The 21546-nt window shown below is 40.2% G+C and overlaps 1 protein-coding gene across 7 annotated transcripts; it reads left to right on the forward strand.

Annotated features, from left to right (window-relative positions):
- The first annotated feature begins 345 nt into the window (after positions 1–345).
- On the forward strand, positions 346–4115 carry LOC147614381 (pentatricopeptide repeat-containing protein At3g12770-like). Of its 7 annotated transcripts, XM_086780928.1 has the most exons (4): positions 346–677; positions 783–1081; positions 1346–1512; positions 1651–4115. In XM_086780928.1, the coding sequence occupies exons 1-4, from the start codon at positions 459–461 to the stop codon at positions 3756–3758; spliced, it is 2793 nt and encodes a 930-aa protein (XP_086637054.1). In that variant the 5' UTR covers positions 346–458; the 3' UTR covers positions 3759–4115. The 7 variants fall into 7 exon arrangements, with proteins under 7 accessions (XP_086637054.1, XP_086637053.1, XP_086637056.1 ...); XM_086780927.1 differs by having other exon boundaries at positions 1346–4115; XM_086780930.1 differs by having other exon boundaries at positions 350–677; positions 1288–4115.
- The last annotated feature ends 17431 nt before the right edge of the window (positions 4116–21546 follow it).

The following is a 21546-nucleotide window of genomic DNA, read 5'->3' on the forward strand; positions in this document are numbered from 1 at the left end:
CCTTAAGGCATTGCCTTGGAAGGCCCAAGAGATGGGCACGCCAAACGACCAAGTCCTCTGAGTAAGGTATCTCAATGGGCTAGGAAAATCTTTCATTGACCACTTTATTGTGCTCATTGGCTACATGGCAGATCGGTTAGAATTGCTCATGAGACTAATCTTAACTTTACATTACTTAAATGTTGGGGTCAAAATGGTGTGGTCTATTTAATTAGAGGAGCCTGTAAATGTGGAATTTTAGGCACTCAACTCTATAATTTGATGCAAGGTATGGGGAGGTCATGCTTTTGTAAAAGGATAGCATGGCCATCTTATATAATATGATATTTTTCTGCCAATTGTTTTAATTAAATTTAATCTTGGGTTAGGTTGATTTGTAAGCTTTTTGTGCAGGTTTTTTTTCCTTTTTCTATTGGGAGTGATATTCTAATCTGTACCTTACTGGGTGCGAGACGCCAATGGCTTTTTCTCAGCTTTCCTGCAAGCCTGGGAGCTCCCATATCCAAACTATCGTTGATGCAACTCCGCCTCGCCGGCCACAGTGCAGCAGCCTCTGCATATGCATTCCCAGGGCCCAAAGTGCTCCTTTCGAATATGAGGACCATGGTTTTCCATCTGCAGAGAATTGCAAGAAGCCCACAGCAGGCAGTGCCCACAACAGAAGAAATCTTAGAACAGTAAGTATGGGTGCATATCTCTACTAAAAGTTCTACATTTACTCGGTAGATGACTCTTTCGTGTGTGTGTGTGTGTGTGTGTGTTTTGCCTTTCTTTTGTTACAGATTAACAAAGAGTATATGCACAAGGGGGCGTGCCCTGCTTTGAATTTGGAATCGGAGCTCTCTGCCCTGCAACAGCAGCAGCAGCAGCAAGGTAGCCAATTTGATGAGGAAAAGAGGGAGGCACGCTCCAAGGAGAGACCTACGGCTGCTTACACATATATTCCTCCCAGTCTCATGGGCACTGGCATGGACGGCTTTGATTTGCCATCAATGGCATATCCATGGCTCAAATCAATCCCTTCCATGGGCATTGAGGTGATATGCACAGGCCTTGATGCATTTGATTCCAAGCATCTCAGGTACCCCCAGCACGCCTGCACACATGCACACATCCATGCTTCAACACCTTTGCGGCGATAGTCACACATGCATGGAGGCTCAAACACTTATGGTTCCATGGCTGCACCCCATGAGTGGCAAATAGTTAGCCATATTAAGTTATTCTCTTTAGTACCCTGCATTTTGAACCATACCATATGGCTTCTATTTTGTTTCAATCATGCAGGATAAAAGGCAGGAAATGATGATATGTTTATGGCTCCTGTGTCTTCTGGGTCTTTCAGTAAATTATGTGTTGATGGGCGGCTCAGTGATGCTCTTCAAGCTGTCACTAGCATGGAGCAGCAAGGAATTCTTGTTCCCTCAGAGATTTTCTTTACTCTGCTTCAGAGATGCATGGAAGAGAAAGACTTGGCAATTGGGAAAGAATTGTCCTTACTTATTGGAAGAGGTAGATTTGCCTCAGGTTCATTTTTGGGATGCTGGCTCATCCGTATGTTTGCTCTATTTGAGAGATTAGCTGAAGCAAATGAAGTATTCGACAAAATTTTTAAACCAAATGTGTTTGTGTGGAGTGCAATCATTTCAGCCCATGCCAAACTTGGACAGCCGGTGGAGGCTATCGATCTGTATCAGCTGATGCAGAAGGCACACCTGGAACCAGATGGACATGTTTTTGCGGCTGTTTTGAAGTCCTGCGCTAGTGTAAATGATTTAGTTCAGGGCACGACAACACATATCCACATTGTTGAAGTTGGACTAGAATCAGATGCTTTCGTGGGAAATACCCTTATTCACATGTATGCAAATTGTGGGAGCTTGGGTAATGCAGAAATGGTGTTTAACAGGTTACCAAGGCGAGATGTGGTTACATGGAGTGCATTGATTGCCGGTTATGTTGACCATGGGCAAGGTGAGGAGGCCCTCCAGCTATGTCAGCAGATGGAACAGGAGGGTCTGCAGCCAGATAATCTCACGTATGTTCATCTTTTGAAAGCCTGCTCGAGCATATCAGCTCTTGAAGAGGGCAAACAGATACACACACATCTCATGGAGACGGGGGTCAAAATTGATTTGTTTATCAGTAGCACCCTCATTGACATGTATGCCAAGTGTGGGAAACTTGAAGATGCTCGCCTGCTTTTTGACAGACTGCCAGTGCGCAACTTAGTCACTTGGAGTGCCCTGATTGGAGGGTATGCCCAACAAGGGCATGGTCAAGTGGCACTGCAACTTTTTCAGCAGATGCAAAGTGAGGGTCTGAAACCAGACAAGGTCATGCTTGTTTCTTTACTGCAAGCTTGTTCTAATATAGCAGCTCTAGAGCAGGGCAAACAGATCCATATGCACATAATTGAAAGTGGGATGGAGCTGGATCTGGTTGTTGGCAACATCCTTATTGACATGTATAGCAAGTGTGCAAGCTTAGAGGATGCACATACGGTTTTTGACAATATGTCCGAGCGAGACGTGATCACTTGGAGTGCACTAATGGAGGGGTATACTTTGCATGGGCAAGGGCAAAACGCTCTCCAACTTTTTGAGCAGATGCAAAAAGCTCATGTGGATCCAAACCGTGTTACGTATGCTTGTCTTCTGAAAGCATGTTCAAGTGTAGCAGCTTTAGAGCAGGGCAAGCTGATTCACACACAGATTGTTGAATGTGGGCTTGAATCACATCTATTCATTGGGAGTTCTCTCATTGACATGTATGCCAATTGTGGGTGTCTTGCAGTGGCAGACATGGTATTCGACAGATTGCCGAAACATGATGTCGTGACCTGGAGTGCATTGATTGCAGGTTATGCACAGCATAACAACTATGCTATGGCATTGAAATATTTGGAGACTATGCTTAGAAAAGGCGTGGAGCCAAATGGTGTGACATTTCTATGCCTTCTCTCAGCTTGCAGTCGTGCTGGACTTGTAGAAGAAGGGTGTGCTCAGTTTAGGAAAATGAGAGATGAGCATAGAGTAGAGCTGTCACTTGATCATCAGAACTCTTTGGTTGATCTTCTTGGCAGAGGAGGCCATTTGAGAGAAGCAGAAGACTTACTTGAAACGCTTCCTTTTCAATCCAATATTGTAGGGTGGACATCATTGCTTGGCTCTTGTAAGAAGCATGGTGACACCGGTCTAGGAAGACATTGCTTCGAGCAGTTGGTAACAGTTCAAGATGCAAGTGCCACAGGGTTTGTGCTTATGTCGAGTATGTATGCTGATGCTGGCATGTTATGTGATGCTGAAAATGTTGAACAGATGAGGAAACATGCAAATGTGTGGAAAAAGCCTGCTAAGGCGTTTATTGAGATAGATAATAGGGTGCATGATTTTAGAGTGGGGGATAATGTACATCCTAGAATTGAAGTTGTTCGAGAAAAGCTTAAAGTTTTGAGCTCTCAAATGTGGGATGAAGGGTATAAGCCACAACTGGATCTGGTTATGGATTCCATATCTGATAAGGAGAAGGAAGAGGCACTTTTTGGGCATTCTGAAAAGCTGGCCATGGCTTTTGGGCTTCTTTCTTTGCCAAGTGGCATGACAATTCGAGTGGCAAAGAACCTTCGCATGTGTGTGGACTGCCACAATTTTGCAAAGGTATTATCAAAGGTTGAGAGGCGAGAAATTTATGTAACAGATGCTTACTGTGTTCATAATTTCAATGATGGGACATGTTGTTGCAACGGGTTTGGTTGACGAGAGATCTGGCATATGAACAAAAGCATTTATACATTCTCATACAAGTAAAATAAATATCATGGTCACTAACCTTCCATGATGGCGTTGCATGGATAGCTTCTAAAGGAAGGATTTTGAGAAGTGTGAAACAAGCTGTAACTGATCTGATGCTGTCCATTTTGGGCCCATTGTAAACACGAGGAACCGGGCATATATGTCAAGGAAAGTGTATAGAGGAAATGCTTATAGTATGACTATCGTGAGGACTATGGTGCTATTGTGCATAATAACAATGTTTCTAGAGCCTTCTGTAGCCATTTATATGGTGGTGATGTGTGGATGTACGCTAATAGTGGACTTAGGATTTTTTTCTCCCGAACACTCTCATGAGAGTGTGTGACCTTATTATGTCACTTCACTTGGTACTTCACTCATCCTCCTCCGAGTGGTGCTTTTTTCTATCTTTGTGTACTTGGTACATGTGTATATGTGTTTTGCTACCTTTGTCCCCATTCTAACAATTGGTATTAGAGTAGGTTCTCTCTTGACTCTCACCTCTATCGTTTGCACTCCTCATCACGTCCTTGAGCTACTCTTCTAATTTTCTTAGGTTGTACTATCCTCTCAAAGGTGGAGAAGGTATATGCTTTAGTGTGCTAATAACAAGGTTGAGGTAAAATTTTGTGACTTTTAAGTTGTTTCGGGTGCATTTTGGGGCTCATTCCAAGCTGCAAGAGATATCCGTATATGTCTCGAGGGAGCGTTAATTTGAACTTTGTTCAATTTTAGATTTCTACAGTGCAACAACATAAATGTGGTATACAGACATTATGTGCATACACCATAACTGTTCTACGGTTGTCATCGACATTGCATCTTTGAGCTCATCATCAATAGCTTCACCATCATCATCACCATCACCATTGTCATGGACTTTTGCATCCTTACTACTAGTAACATTTTACACTCTATACTCACACATTTTTTATAGACTTTGTAGGTGTTTTCGTCATCAGTGATTTACTAGTAGCCATCTCGCTTGTATTCAGTGAGCATTGATAGTACTGCAGGCTGTTGGAATATTTGTATTTTGTGTTAGAGTTTCGTTATTTGCAAGCTAAAATCGGTGGCAGTGATGTATTTTGGATGCTTTTTGTTGAGGATAAGCTTACTACTTGGTTTGGTTGGTTATTGAAGGGTCTTGGAATGTTGTTATTGACATTGAGGCATATCCTGTCTCAGCATTGGATAGTACATGTACTTTAGATGGTGAGACTAGTTCAGATATAACTGTGGCATCTGTCTTTGCACACCTCACATCGGAACAAGCTAGGTGGAATGGTAAGAATATACATGCACATGCATTTGTGGTACTTTTTGTGAAAAGGGACATTATTCCTTATATTGCTCATGTAAAACTATCAAAGTAGACTTGGGATGTACTTTTGATGCCTTTACCGGGTGCGTAATGAGATACGTGTGGCCTACTTGTGCAAGCAATTAGAGTTCGAGTATATAAATGAGGGAGACTTCATGGATGAGTTCAAAGAGCTTGCATGTATTGATGAGGCCTTCTGGACAGTTCATTGTTGTCTACTATTCACACAGCTTTACCAGATTTATACTAGTAGGGGTTTGCATCCGAATGATAATCCCAATGTCTTTACATTTAATGAGGTGATTGCAAGAAGAGAAATCTTGGTAAAACTAAACTAATGTGTGTGTGGGAGATGAAGCATTCACTGTCGGTCAAAAAGGTAAAGGCAAATCCTTCTCTCAAAGTGGTTACAAGAAAAAAGAAGAATCAGTCCAGTCTTCGGCAAGGATGCCAAGAAGAGGGGTGATAAGCACAAGAAAGGCAAATGCAACCATTGTCAGAAGACATGCCATTATATCAACGAATGTAGCAAAAGACTGGAGAAGGAGAAAAAGAAAGAGTCAGGCATTCATTGCCGGCGGTCAAAAAGGTAAAAAGATATCCTCTCTCAAAGTGGCTACAGGCCAAAGAAAGAATCAGTCCAATCCTCGCAATAGGATGTCGAGAAAGGGGGGTGATAAGCCTAAGAAGAAACATAAATGCAATTGTTGTTGGAAGCCAAGCTGTTATAAAAGGATAGAGAACGAGAAGAAGAAAGATTCACGCATGGAAGTGGCTCTGATATATTAGCACTAAGTGCTGAAAAGGAGGAGTCAATGAATTATACACATGATGATTGGGCATTCTCATTGTGCACTGTAGTTATGACCCTTTTGTCCATGATGTATAGATGTCAATGATAGATCAATATGTTTGGTATTTTGATATAGTAGTGCTAGCAAGCACATTACTTCTTTGTGTGAGTTATTTTTCTTTCTTGAGTCTGGTCCTCAAGGAGGCATAGTCATATGTGCAAACAACTCCTTATATCTAGTGAAAGAAGTTGGTAAGGTTATGCTCATTGTTGAAAATGGTGAGACAACCACTCTTTCAAAAGTCTTGTTTGTGTACTAGGTATTAAAAAGATCTTGATGTCAGTCTCTACCATTGTTAGGGGAAGCCTAGTGATTATATTTGTTGATGATGTGTGCCCTAGAAATGTTAATCTGTGCCATTGCTAGGGCAGACCTAATGGTCATATTTGTTGATGACCGGTGTGCTAGGCATTAAAAAGCTCTTGATGTCAGTCTCTTCTATTGCTAGGGTAGGCCTAATGGTCATATTTGTTAATGAGAGGTGTCATTTGCTCTACCAATGTTAGTCTTTGCCATTACTAGGCAGACCTAATGGTCATATTTGTTGATATGACAGGTGTACAGTTCACGACCGGAGACATCACCGTGGTATTTGATACTCTAAGCCATGCGATTTACAGGTTGGACATGTATGAGAGATTGACACATAATTCTTGTTTAGTTATTGCCACATGCTATGATGAGTGATGTGGAGCTATGGCATGTTCGCTTTGGTCACTTGAACTTTCTTATGTCTTAAAAGGCAAGAGAAGGTGTCAGAGTTACCCCACCTAGCTTGAGGTACTTGTCAAATATGTATGTGACGACAGGAGCATTTTATTGGCCCAGGGGAGCTAGGGTTACACACAGAAGCAAGCATGTACACAAAGATGGTGATAGATAGAGATGCAAAATTGTAGATTGCATTGGAATGTGTGGAGCTGAGAAGTCAACCCACATATAATATCAAAATATAACAATAAGGTGGGTGTTCTTTCACACCATATGTGCTAGGGAGAAAAACCTAAAGGTGGGTGTCCTTTCACACCATGTGTGCTATGGGAAAAAACCCAAAGAGAAAAAATGCCCCTAGTTATGCCCTATTCATATGTGGCACTACAACAATGTAATATATGCCAATAAAATTCCTCCTGTAGTGGCAATGCAAACTTGTACAAGGTCGGTAGCAAATCACTTTCTGTAGGAGAGTAAGCCCAAAGCTTTGCGGAAAGCTTCAAACTTCTCTCGAGGCATCGCCTTTGTGAATATATTTACAACATTATCCTATGTAGAGTAGTAAGATAATGAGTTTTCCGCTGCATATATCCTCTCCTTGACATAATGATGATCTCCCCTGCATATATTCTCTCCATGACGTAATGAAGAGGAACCTATCTCCTTTCATGAAGTAAAGGATTCAGAACAATGGATGAGTGCTATGTAATCTGAATATGATACTTTACTAAACAATGATACTTGGGAGTTGTCTGATTTGCCTCATAGTGTAATGTGGTGGTGGCCATGGGTCCATGGGCATGTTCATATGTTGGGCTTTGGGGCCTAGGCTTACGGGCGTGGGCATAATAATTGAGTGTGAAATGGGCCAAGGTATATAAGACAATGGCTCATAGTTGTAAGAGAACCTTTTGATATCTTTTATGAATACACATTACCTTGATGCCTATGGCACAACTATCCATGGTGAGGTTCTCCCACATGAGATCTAGGATGGTGACCAACACTCATGTTGTCTACTCCATGTAATGAGTGGACCTTCTTCTTGTAGTGGTATAAGAGCTCTTGTTTGATACATTATTTTTTCTATTTTCTATCATTTCTTATCACTTTCTGCATTTTCTTGATGTTCTTTATTTTTTGATCAAGGAGATGACTAAGGTGATATTTGTTAAATATATAGCAATGTGATGAGCTATGGTGGATCAAATGCTAGAATCAACATCATTAACAAAGAGATTAGATGATAATTAAGATATGATTAGTGAGTAATTAACTAATAGCTTAATGTAGGCATGGATAATAAAAAACCAGCTAGTTCTCATTAGGCCAATGCCCCAATTTATAGAGTTTACATCCAAGCATCTAATCCCACTGATTTCTCCTTGATTCACTCCACCTCTTTTGCTTGATTCTCTCCACCTCTCCCAGAATATCTCCACACTTCCTAAATCTTCTCATGCTACCCTTTATTCTCTCCTAGTAGATTCTTCTCACCTTTTCATATGTTCTCTCACATTTACAGATTCTCTTTTACAGCCTCTAGCCAAGGGCTTGTTCCAACACACACCCTATTCACTTGTATATTTTAACACCTCCCCTCAAGTGAATACTCCTAGCATACCTGGACCCTATACAAAGTTTCCCTCTTACTTGATAGTCCGCGACCAGTGCCTCAAGTCCCTAAACTCATAGTCCTTGACACTCTCTCTCTCTATGTGTCCAAGGCTACTACAAGTGCTCGTGACCTTGACTAAAGTGCTCGTGACCTTGACTAAAGTGCTCACACATACATCTACCACATGGCCTACATCATCGGTGGCTCAGAGGTGGTTTTACTCTGTTGGAGCAGGTTACATTGGGTTGTGGGGTTTCTCTCTCTCTCTCTCTCTCTCTCTCTCTCTCTCTCTCTCTCTCTCAAAAAAAAAACATGATCCGACTCCACTTCCTTAGGAGCCTCCATGAAGTTTGCCGATGTCGTTCCTTCTCCACTGGGTTTGCGGTAGTAGTCTCTTGCCATGTGTCCTGGCTTTCCACATTTGTGGTAGCAAGTGAAGGTCCTTCCTCCTACTCTGCTTCTTCCTCGTCCTCGTCCTCGAGAGAATCCTCCTCGGGTGAAGAATATTTTTTCTTCTCCTGCTGTTGAGTCGAGCCATTTCTTCTCTTTGCCTCTGCTTTCTTGCTCTAGTAGAGCTCCTTCTATCTCGTGTAGCTTCAATTCAGGTACATTCTTTAGTGTGTTGCTACAATATTTTCATATTCACCTTTGTCCACACTCTTCAGAAGCACTGCTAGTGCCTCATCATCTTCTACCTTTTTGCAAATAGCTGCCAGTTGTTGCTTAATGCTTTTATATCTGTTCAAGTGTGTGATTAAAGGTTCACTTTTCTTCATATCCAATTTTTAGAATTACATTAACAGATTTATCTTTGAATTTTTGGCTTGTGTGCCAAATAATTTATTGAGTTCATCCCATGCATCTTTTGCCCATTGTATCCCTGTGATGTGATGAATGATTTCATCATTTAAACTGAGTGCAATAAGTCCCAATGCTTTTTCATTCCTGCTCTTCCACTCATTTTCCCCTCTCACCTCTGGGCATTCATCTCCTTCCTCAACTAGCCCCCACAGATTTTTCCTCATCAGCAGATACATGGTTTTTGTCTGCCATGTGTAAAACTGCTCCCCATTAATTTTGGCTATTTCTTGTGCTGTACTACTCATGATAATATGAAGGGGGTCTTACCTCTTGATCCAATTTCAAGATTCAAGGGTAGTGTCTACCCTTTTACAACTCAATCTAGTTTTTAGGAGATGATTACAACAACAGATTTATCAACATAAAATCACCAGAAATTACATTAAATCAAGGGTAACCAATTTGTACGAAATGGTTGGAGTATCAAACCATCTCCAATTTGTAATTTGAAGTTATAGAGATCTGTATCAGATACCTAATGGTTAATTTGAATCCTTAATTGTACCAAAATATAGTGATTAGCATTGATTAATCACTGATTAGCAAATTAATACTTTGTTTTGTGTGCAAAAAACAGAGTATGCAAGGAGCCGAGATCTGAGGCCTTAGAGTTCAAATGAGCTCAAATCCTTTCAAGGCCATCAATAGCAATTAATCTAGTAGAGGATTAAGCCAAGAAACACAAGATTTGACCAAACATTGAATGCTTAATCTCTGTTTTACCAAAGTCACCTGTAGATTTGATGAAGAGCTTAGATCTAACTGTAGACTTGATCAAATCAAATTCTGACTTCACCAGCTTCTTGTAGAGCATGCTTGAAAACCCCTGGGGCTAAGAGGAATTAAACCCACTGCAATTGGAGAAGAAAAGATGTCAATTTTCCTCAGAAAAAACAACGCCTGCAAATCTGCAAAAATCGGGAGCTGTGGGCGGCGGTTTGCTGCGCTGATTCACTTGGCTGAAGCACCACTGAGTTAGCTATGTTGGGCTAGAAGCATTTGAGCTAATGTTGAGCCTACAAGGAGAGGGAGATCCTCCACTAGCTGGGGGTGCAGAGGTTAGTTGAAAAAGAGGTGAAAAATATTAATTTTCTATTAATCCTAATTAGCCAAGTGATTAACAAGATAATGGGCTCACAAATTGATGGATTCTAGGCTAGGCTTTGATACCATGTTAAAATTATAGCAATGTGATGAGCTATGGTGGATCAAATGCTAGAATCAACATCATTAACAAAGAGATTAGATGATAATTAAGATGTGATTAGTGAGCAATTAACTAATAGCTTAATGTAGGCATGGATAATCAAAAACCAACTAGTTCTCATTAGGCCAATGCCTCAATTTATAGAGTTTACATCCAAGCATCTAATCCCACTGATTTCTCCTTGATTCACTCCACCTCTTTTGCTTGATTCTCTCCACCTCTCCCAGAATATCTCCACACTTCCTAAATCTTCTCATGCTACCCTTTATTCTCTCCCAGTAGATTCTTCTCACCTTTTCACAGGTTCTCTCACATTTATAGATTCTCTTTTACAGCCTCTAGCCAAGGGCTTGTTCCCGCACACACCCTATTCACTTGTATATTTCAACAACATTGAAAGGTGAAATTCCCATTCCTTTGGTTAATTCCTAAATCTTTGGGCTTGGAAATACTGTGGACCAAAATTTGGGGGTATTGCACCAAATTTGGAAAATTTGCAAGACCAAATTTGGAAAATTTCACTAATCCTATCACCACATTTTTGTTAATTCTCATATTTTGAGGGCTTTCCATAGCCAAATCTACTTGTTTCTTAGCCCGTTTGTGAGCCTAAGTTAGTGTTGCTTAATCATTATTAGACTCACTAATGGTGCTATTATGCAAACTAATGCTTCATATAAGCCATTGATCAAATCCTATCTCTCAATCTTGGAAGTTTGATCAATTTTTAAGTAATTTTCATGTAATGGTGACTACCATGGCTTCTCACATGCTATTGGAAGTCCCATTTTCTTGAAGAACATTGGCATTTGATGGCATGTTGATGGTTGAATGCTTTTTGGATGCTATGGGCATATGTGGCATATTCTTGGTGTGATTCAAGATTACAATTGGCATTGTCCATCATCACTTGGTGCTTGTTGGTTGTTGCTTTGTGTTGTTGGATGTGATGGGATATGGACAAGTACATAAAGCATGAGAAATATGCTATTATAATGATGAAATGATAAGCATGAGTCATGCTTGAAATCAAATCATAAGTAATCTCAATCATCTATTTGAGATTCAATCACTCTCCACATCACATTGACATACTACACTTCTCATTTCTAGCCACCACTAGTGATGTGTGAGGGTACCTCGCTATGTGGAGGAAAGACTGGGGAGAGAATGGCTTGAACTCACCGTGTCGTGATTGCTGAGAAAGTAGTACGGTGAGGGATTAGGTCTGGGTGGTGAAGACATGGACCAAACTTGTGCCCTCAGAATTCAAACTTGTGTACAAGGGTTGGAAGAGCTTGGCTAGGAGATTAGCCTTCAACACACTTCTTCAACTTTGCTTCATTGACTACCAATTGTGGGGCAAATGATGTATTCTCATTGGGCACAGTGTTGACACATTGGATAGTGGATGCATTGCAAAGGGAAAAGTGTTATGCATTGGATGCAATTGGAGATCCTAATTGGATGATCTTAGATGCCTATTGATGCATTATGAATTCCTTGTGATGGAAATTACAAGAGGAGTTGATGGGAATCAATAATTTTGTTTGCTTATATTGATATTCGACTTTAAAAGCAAACAAAATGCTGTCGAAATTCTAAAATTTCCTTGAATACATGCAACCTAAACCCTAAATTCAATCATAGGGTTTTTAGGTCTTGCCTAGGACTTTATACTCTCTTGTAGTGCTCCATAAGTACTCCACATCAAGCCTTAAAGATCTTGATTCCAACATATTGGGGGTCAAATTACGGTTTACCAGAAATTGTAAGATCAGTCATAAACCCTACATTTTGTCGCAAGTGTCTTTACATATCCTCTTAGTACTTCATTAGACCTTCCAATCGAGTCTTTAACTCTTCAATTTCAGTATCATTTGTTAGGTTAAAGTGACGTAGTTGACTTTTTGACAAAAAGTTAAAATAGAGTTGACTTACACTTTGACTTTGGTCAAAGTGTTGACTTACACTTTGACTTTGGCCAAAAAATTTGGGGGGATGATAGTACTTGCTAAGATAGTTCTAACAAGCTAAAGATTATCAAAATTGGTGTAGTTTTGGTCATCTTATAGCCAACCTTCCATTTTCAACAGTACTTCATAAACCCTAAAACAAAGAGTATTCAAGAGTACTCCATTTTCAAAATTAGTGTAGTTTTGGTCATCTTATAGCCAACCTTCCATTTTCAACAGTACTTCATAAACCCTAAAACAAAGAGTATTTATCTCATTTGAAAACTTTCTATTTTTGCATATTGTGTTAGTAAACATCATTAGCTCTCCATAGAGCCCTTGAACACCCAATCTCAATCTTATTTGACCTTTCATCCACTCAAATCCAAAAATTGTAGCTATGCCAAAGGGAAGACCACGCAAGAGTGTGGATGAAACTCAAATCCAAAAATTGTAGCTATGCCAAAGGGAAGACCACACAAGAGTGTGGATGAAACTCAAATCCAAAAAGTTGCAGCTATGCTAAAGGGAAGACCATCTATGCCAAAGGGAAGACCACACAAGATTGTGGATGAAACTCCAGAGATGTTGGAACATAATCAAGGGGCACTGTGGAAGACATTGATGGTGCATTTGACATTGGGGACAACGCACATGTTGAGAAAATGCCGGTACATGGGTTGTGGTTTGTAATAAAATGCTTGGAGATGGAAAAGGCAAGAATGCTTGTGAGGAGGTCACTTATGCAAATGTGGTGGCTAATGCAAGGGTAGAACCTTCTAAAGCCAAAGAAGTACCACCCGTCTCCAATGACATGTATGAAATTATGTGCATGATGAGAGCAATGTTGAATAGTTTCAATGATAAGCAATCCAGATTTCAAGGCCAACTCATCAACTCGCAAAATCAATTTCTCAACACTTTCAAAAGTGAGATGGCCTCATTGAGAAGTGAGTCAATGAATGGTGTTGTCCATCCGCCTTATCAAGATACGAGGGGGCATAGTCATGATGGTACACCTTTGCAAGGTTCTCATATGGATCAAATTCCTTCATGTGGGCAATGAAATGCAACAAAGCTTATGAAGTTACCTTGTGGAATGCTTTCAAGGATGAAATGAGAGACATCTTTATCTCTCAATCGCATCAAGACAAGCTTATGTGTGATTGGATGACTTGCAAACAAAGGCAAATTAGTGTCAAAGACTACACACTACAACCACAAGTTCATGAAGTTTATGCTACATGTGCATGGGTTTAGTGAAGAATTCAAGAAGGCTAAGTACATGAAGGGTTTGAGGACCAACATCGGTGTGGATGTCAAGGAACAAAGGCTACTCTCAAGGAAGCCATGCTTTGGCGGAGATATATGAGGAGAAGTATTCAAATGAATGGTTAAATCGAGGTAGTTTTTTTAATGATTCAACTCCTTACACTTACGGGAAGTTTATGAGAGATGCCAAATCTACTCTTTTTGTGTCCATTTCCAACATTGTATGGAAGTGGAGGGAAATCAAATTACAGATTTGGCAATCCCTCTCATGCTCCTCAAAAGTCTACTAATGTTGATAGGAAGCCTCCTAATGGTGCTACCAAGAGCAAGTTCATAAAGGAGGACCGCATCATGAATGAATTGAGGAGTAAAGACTTGTGCTTCAAATGTGGAAAGAAATGGAACAAGGAGAATTAGAAAGTTTGCAAAGCAAGGAATGTCAAGCTTAATATGGTGTACTCCGAAATCTTAGAAGATGACAATGAGAAAGAGGCTGAAATTTTCAATGATTGTCAAGACTTTGAGGAGAGTTACCATGATTATGAGCCAGATGGTGAATTTCCTTTCGACCCCAATGGCACTAAACAACGATCACACAAGTTGATTATGATGATGGCTTACCTATGTGTACTTTGGAGGATACTTGTATCGAACCAACCTTATACACACTGTCCCATGATTCATATACCCGGGTGCAAATTAGCAAACACTTTGAGAGTTAAGGCATACATCAATGGAAGAATTGCTCATGTGTTGGTGGATAGTGGAAGTACACATAGATTTCTGAATACAAAATCCATATACAGTCTCAAATTACAGGCCCAGTGTGTTTGACAAATTTGCATAAAGGACAAGTGGCAAATGGGGCTGAAATGGATTGCAAAATGATATGCCATGATGTGGCATTAGTGCTTTCACATGACTACACTTGCAGAGTGGATTTGTTGATGCTTGACATGGGTCTCATTGACATGATCTTGGATTGTGATTGGCTCTCTACTCTTGGATGCATAACCATGAACTTGCAATGTGGTTACATGGAGTTTATGCATGAAGGAAGAACTGTCACCTTGTGGGGCAATCATACACCAAAGCTAAACCTTCTCAATTGCACTCAATTCAAAAGGAAACTCAAGAAGTTAAGTATGGTATATGTGCTATAGCTTTGCAAGGAGGATGACATTGGCAACGAAGGCAAAGTTGCACATGATGGCATAAGTCAATATTAGATAATTTGGGAAAAATCTCATATTTTGGGAATCAATCACTCCATTTAATTTTGTATGTATCTTAAACATGCCAACTCCAAATTTTTCAGAGATTGAAGATCTAGATTCTACTCTTCAAGATATTTCCAATGATACGTCACATGAGGGCGTTTTGAAAGTTTTCTGGACAATTTCACCAACATGATCCCATTTTTCAAATGGGAATGGGATTTTTTCCAAATTATCTAATATGGTGTTGCATGGCAAAGTTGTTGGAAGAGTATAAGGATATATTCCAAATGCCAAAATGCTTACCACCTATGTGAGAGATTGATCATGGAATAGAGCTTGAGCCTAACTCTCTATGCCTATTAACAAGCCACCATATAGATTGTCAAAAGTGGAGAAAGATGAGGTGGCTAAGCAAGTTGAAGAATTAATGGATATGGGATGGATGGAACCAAGTCAATCACCATTTGCATCGTCGGTGTTGTTGGTGAAGAAGAAGGATGGTGCCTTTCAAATGTGCATTGATTGTAGGGATGTGAAAAAGATCACAATAAAAAATAGGTATCCTATCCCAAGGATTGATGATCTATTAGATGAGTTGACGGGTGCCAAGTTCTTCACAAAGATTGACTTGAGGTCTGGCTACTATCATCAAATAAGGATGAAGAGTGGTGATGATGAGATTAAGGTGGCATTTAGAATTTAAAGGGGATTGTATCATTATATGGCGATGCTGTTTGGGTTATACAATGCACCCACTACTTTTCAAGCCTTAATAAATAAAATGCTACAACCATACCTCTTCAAGTTTGTTCTTGGTCTTGTTTGATGACATCTTAGTGTATAGCAAAAGTGAAGAGGAGCATTTGGTTCATGTTCGCAAGGTTTTTGATGAACTTAGAACCAACCAATTGTATGCAAAGGAGAGTAAATGTACTTTCATGGCAAGTGAAGTTGAGTATCTTGGTCACATTATGGGTGAAAATGGCATTAGATTGGACCCAACGAAGGTGGAATGTGTGAAGAATTAGCCTATACCTAAGAACATCACTCAATTAAGGGGATTCTTAAGGCTTTCTCTTAAAAGAGTGGTTAACAAACATCATAATATAAGCTAATCATAAATATTAGTCTACTTGATTATACAAGAGACAACATAAACATTACTAAGGAGTATTCCCAATCTATTCACAAGAGAGCAAGCATAGAAGGCTTGCCTCTAGAATATATGACTACTCACCTCACAAAGAAATAAAGTTTGCATAAGCAAGAGACAATGACTAGAGCATTGTGGCTCACTTATCTATTTCTCTCCAAAGGAATACACCATAAAGGCTACAACAAAGAAGTGTCTACCCACATAGGGTGTAGCCTGATATTTATACATCAAGCCAAAGGGGGGTGCCTAGATCAAGTGGGCATGCCACTTGCCGCCACAAGATCATCCTCCACCACATATCCAAAAGGTGCCTAAGATACCTAAGATCACCTTGGAACACTATGATTAATCATATCCTAGTCCCATAGCTTACAAATTATTAAAACCACCCAGCTAAGGTAGTGTGCCTACAACTAATGTAGATCACATGTTTCAATACCCTCTCTTGATCTACGTACATACCTCATAGGGTATATAGACCAAGACTCACAGAAAGTGAAAAAATAAAAAAGATTATTTACCCAACCACTGGCTATCACAGAGATACAATTGTCCAATGACAATAATGAAGATCAAATAGTACACCTTTAGAATAAGGTGTATGTAGTTTTCTTCATGATTTGTAGGTTCTTCTTTCTTGCCTTTAGCTTCATTCACCTCATCTCTCTTCTTCTTGTAGCAATACTTGATGACATGGCCCTTCTTTTTGTAGTAGAAATAAGACCTTGTAGTCTTGAGCTTTTTCTTTTGACAATCCATCAACAAAGCTCGCTCACTTGAGTGCTGAGGGTCTGTTACATCATTGGTAGGAGAAGTAGTTGAAGTAGAGACTTTCATTCCTTCTAATCTTGTCTCCTTGAGAATGATCGAAGAGGATACAGTGATTAGGTTGATTTTCAATGACACTACCACATTGCTCATATGTTGTCGGCATACTTGCAAGCAAAATGAAAACAACCTCTTCTTCTTGAACTACCACACTAGCTCCAGTAAGCTGTTCTATCGAATACCTGACACCTTATGTCATTAATGTGAGAAGCCAACCTGTATAATTTTTTCCTTAAGAAAAGATGAGATGCAGCATTTACTTGACCAAAAATTTCTCTTAACCTTAGCCAAGCATCATTAGAGGTGGGGGAGGAACTGACTTTATGTATTTGTTGGTTATCACTCAAGCCACTGATAATGTATGAGAGGTTCTTTGCATTATTGCTCTCCCATTTTGTAACCATCTCAAGATTCATTAGATTTGGTTTCCTCTCGGTTCCATTCATAATTCCCCAAATCTCTCTATCTTTCAAAGTCATTTGCATCTTGATGGCGCAAGTGAGATACTTAGATCCATCAAACCTATCTCCCCTTTTAAAATACCCATTTAGATTGCTCCCCATTGCTGAAAAAATGAGAAAGCTACCCTCTCTAAACCCTTTATAAATGAGGGTTTATACAACAAGAAATGATAAGAGTACTATTTCTCTTCCTGCTTCACAAAGAAATCTCCCTTACCAAATAAGTCGAAATTTTTACTTAAAAAATCAGTGAATCCCTAAGACCTAGCTGCACTGTAATATGATGGAACTTTCCTCCCCTTAGTTACCAAGCATTTTGATTTCTTCAAATATTTGCACCTAGATCTCTCTTTTGATTTTACCACACTGGTGGATTCACATGAGGATGCAATCCTTTCTCTCCATGAAAAAATGCACCACTAATGAGGGAAAGTCCTTTATACAAAGAGGAACTTTGTTACAATGATTTCTCGTCACTCACAAAGAGTGTGAACACGAATTCTTTGAAAAGAGTGAGCTTCACACCATAATTTTTTGAAAAAATTAATGATGAAAGTTGTAATCGCCAACTAAGGCTAATTTATCAAAAAACCAAGAATAGGAAGTGTGCGCCTAGAATTGAGTTGGCCGATTTAGTGGTCGCCGACTCAGAATTGTAGGCCTTGATGAAATCGCGTGCCCTCTTAACTGCCACCACCACCACAACTCACAGCTGTGCAGAGACTATGCTACTTGAAGCTACCTGCTTACTTCACACAACTGGCTTACTAGCTGATGAGAGCGATGCCCGAGTACCTTACACCAATCGTGGTTGGTTGCCACACTAGACGTCACCACTTTACACCCTTGCACACCAGCCGTGGTTACCACCAGACGCCGCCACCACTAGCTGCAGTTTGCCGCCTCTTCCACTCAAAGGTACACCAGCTGTAGTTTGCCATGCTCAATGGAGATGCCCACTCTAACCCTAAGAGAAGAAAATAATAAATTGGGTATGGTTAGGGATCTTAGGAAACATAGGATTCTTGCATGGATAGTTGCGCACTTGTAACTAGTTGTAATAAGCTGCTGTTAGGACTGTTGCATGGTGAATAGTTGACATGATTGGGTAGGGTAGGTGAGGGTGTGCATAACTGGGTAGAGTGTAGTTGTGCAAGAAGCGTTTTGGCATTGAGTAAGGATTGTGTAGAGAGCATTGAGAGAGCTTTTGTGTGTTAAAGAAGAGTTTGCCTGAGAGAGCTAGTGTTTGGATGTGAAGATTGTGGTGAAGCTAGTTAGCTATCTATGGGCTTGTTCTGTGTGTTAAAGAAGAGTTTGCCTGAGAGAGCTAGTGTTTGGATGTGAAGATTGTGGTGAAGCTAGTTAGCTATCTATGGGCTTGTTCTGTGTAGAAGGCGACGGGTGATTGTTGAGAAGACTTAGATCTATCCAGAGCAAGGAATTGTACGAGTGGTTGAGGGTTCTGTGTGGGAGATTGTGTCCCAGAACCTCACAGAGTGCAATACTGTTGTTTGGAACTTGGGCCAAATTAAGGATTGCTCACAAGCATTTCCCAATTGTATTAGCCAATTGAAGCTTGAAAGATGTGGCTGCAGATTATATAGTTGTTGATTATCTTGTTAAAATCGAGAATATATGTTTGGGTTTCTTTTGTGGTCATTTATGTGAGAGTTTCTTTTGATATGTTTCTAGTTTCATGCATCTTCTCAAGTCTCAAGGTTGGTTGCGTGGTGCACAATCCTCTTAAATATACACAGAGAATCAAGTAAGAGTTCTTCTGTGGTTTTGGTTCAATTTTGTGCTACTTGGATGGAGTTCTTTTGAAGAAAAGGCTGCAGGTGAAGAATTAACTCTGGTTGAGTCTGTGCTAGGACAGTCAATCTGCGTTGGGGAAAATCATTGTCAACCAGACATCAGGATAGTCAACAAGGGGTATTGGGGTCCTGTTTTGTCTTGTTTGAGTTCAAGGGAAGTAATTCTACAGCACAGATTTAGGTCTGTCTGAGGACAGCTGTTAGAAGGCTTGTTGTCTCAGGGTTTTTGTTGAAAGTAGTTTGACATTAATGGTCACCTGAGAGTTTTTGAGACTTGGTTCTGGTTTTTTTAAGTGTTTTGAGGCTCCTATGGTGTTAGCTAACTCAAAGGAGAGAGAATCTATGTCAGCCAGGTCAGTTTGGCTAGTTGGGTGGAAACAATCTATTCGAAAGCAATTGTGGGTTTGCAGTAGCTAGCAGAGAGCTTGTAAGGTGATCTTTTGTTGAGCTTAGAAGTGACTATAGAATTTTGAGGATGTTTGGAGAAGTTTCTGTGTCAAATAAGATTTCAGAGAAAGATGGTTTTGTGGCAGAATTCTGAGGCAAAACTCTGCGAGAGGAAGATCAAGGAAAGGTCGGAGGAGGGTCGGCAGAATAATCAAGAAGGTCTAGGGAGTGTAGCTACAAAGTGGTGGACACTAGAGGATCGTAGAGGACATTGGAGGATCAATTATTGAATGGGAAAGCCATCAGAATTCAGAGGCAGGTAACAGTGAGTGTTTGACTTGTTTGTGGATAGAGAGAGGACTACTGTTAGAGCCAGTCAGCCGAGGGCAATTGCTTAGTTATGAGAGGTTTTAAGACTAAAAAATGGAGCTATCTCTGCTGATGGTGGAGGAGACTTTGGGACTCCGGAGGGCAGATTTTTGATAGGAAACAAAGAGAGAACTTTGGAGGCAGAATCTAAGCAATTCTGTGCCAGCAGAGCTGGAGATGAGTTTAGTCAACTGGATGTTGGCTATTGTCAGGAGAGGCTGTTAGGTGGTAGATTAGAGGTATTGGAAGTAGGAGCTGACCTTAGAGGACAACCTAAGTAAGGAGCTGGATTGAGTAGGGAGGCTAGGAGGGTATTGAAGTATCCAATTGGGGCAGCTGAGGACTAGGGGATGTTAGCTGGGCATGCTGGCGCCTTCTAGTGTTGTTTCTATTGGGCTGTGGGGCTTGTAATACTCTCCTCTCACAGTGGTGTGATTTGGACGGAGCTATAGAGGCAATATCTCCCGAAGCCATCACCGCCTCTTCCACTTCAAAGGTACACCAACCACTTCAAAGGTACACTAGTTGTAGTTTGCTGCCTCTTCCACTTTAAAGGTATTGTGTTTGGTTCTCCTACTTTGTTGGTCACCATAGGAATATTTGACTAAGTGTTACTGCAGCCAGGTGTTCACACAGTCACCCTGTTGGAAGAACTGATATTGAGCTAGATAACTCACAGAAAGTTTACTTGATATTGAGGATAACCTTAGTTTTCTCACTCCCACCTCACACAAGTTCTTGCACAAAAGAGAATATTTACACACAATCACTCTTTCCCTCTTGCTCTTACTCACATAGAAATGCTCCCTCTCTCAATCAGATTTCTAGAAGGTTCTCATCATACAATGATATGATCACATAGATCTTGAGAGACTCCTCTCTCTCTCCTCACAAAAGAAATTGTGAATCTCTCTTCTCAAATAAATGAAAAAAACTCTCTCTCACTTCCTCTCTTGATTGCCACCATCATTACGAGAAAATAAGATGTAGCTCACCTATGAGAAAAACAACACCCACAACGGTGTTACCCAAACAAAATCTCTCTCTCTCCATCTTGTTGATTTACCACTAATCAATGATTAAGAGGTTAGTTTTATGATGAATGAGAATTAGTATCACTTTCACAAGGTTTCCCTAATACCAACATGTGCCACTCAAATGGATATTAGTGAGAGAAATGAAAGCTATTCTCACAACAAGTTGTCTTGCCAAATCTTTCCACAAACAATGACAAGCTCAACTCACAAAGGGTTAGTTACAAATAACAAAAAACTTCACAAAGAAGATTAACAACACATCCCACTACTACTTCACCCGTGATCACCTTACATGAAATGAAGGTCTAGGAAATAAGCTCTGATACCATTTTAAAAGAGTGGTTAGCAAACATCATAAGATAAGCTAATCACAAATATTAGTCTACTTGATTACAAGATACAACATAAACATTAACAAGGAGTATTCCCAATCTATTCACAAGAGAGCAAGCATAGAAGGCTTGCCTCTAAAATAGATGACCTCACAAAGAAATGAAGCTTGCATAAGCAAGAGACAATGAATAGAGTATTGTTGCCACAAAGGCTCACTTCTCTATTGCTCTCCAAAGGAATACACCACAAAGGCTACAACAAAGAAGTGTCTACCCACATAGGGTGTGGGGGTGTTTATACATCAAAACACTATATTGGGGAATATGGGAATTTCTCACAAGT

The sequence above is a fragment of the Cibotium barometz genome, chromosome 42 (genome assembly GCF_041138505.1).
Source record: "Cibotium barometz isolate CiBa-2024 chromosome 42, ASM4113850v1, whole genome shotgun sequence".
Classification (NCBI taxonomy): Eukaryota; Viridiplantae; Streptophyta; class Polypodiopsida; order Cyatheales; family Cibotiaceae; genus Cibotium; species Cibotium barometz.

Coding starts and splice junctions, on each gene's coding strand:
- LOC147614381 (XM_086780927.1), top strand. CDS start 459: ATGGCTTTTTCTCAGCTTTCCTGCAAGCCTGGGAGCTCCCATATCCAA. Junction 678..782: donor ACAGAAGAAATCTTAGAACA/GTAAGTATGGGT, acceptor CTTTTGTTACAG/ATTAACAAAGAGTATATGCA. Junction 1,082..1,345: donor TTTGATTCCAAGCATCTCAG/GTACCCCCAGCA, acceptor TGGGTCTTTCAG/TAAATTATGTGTTGATGGGC.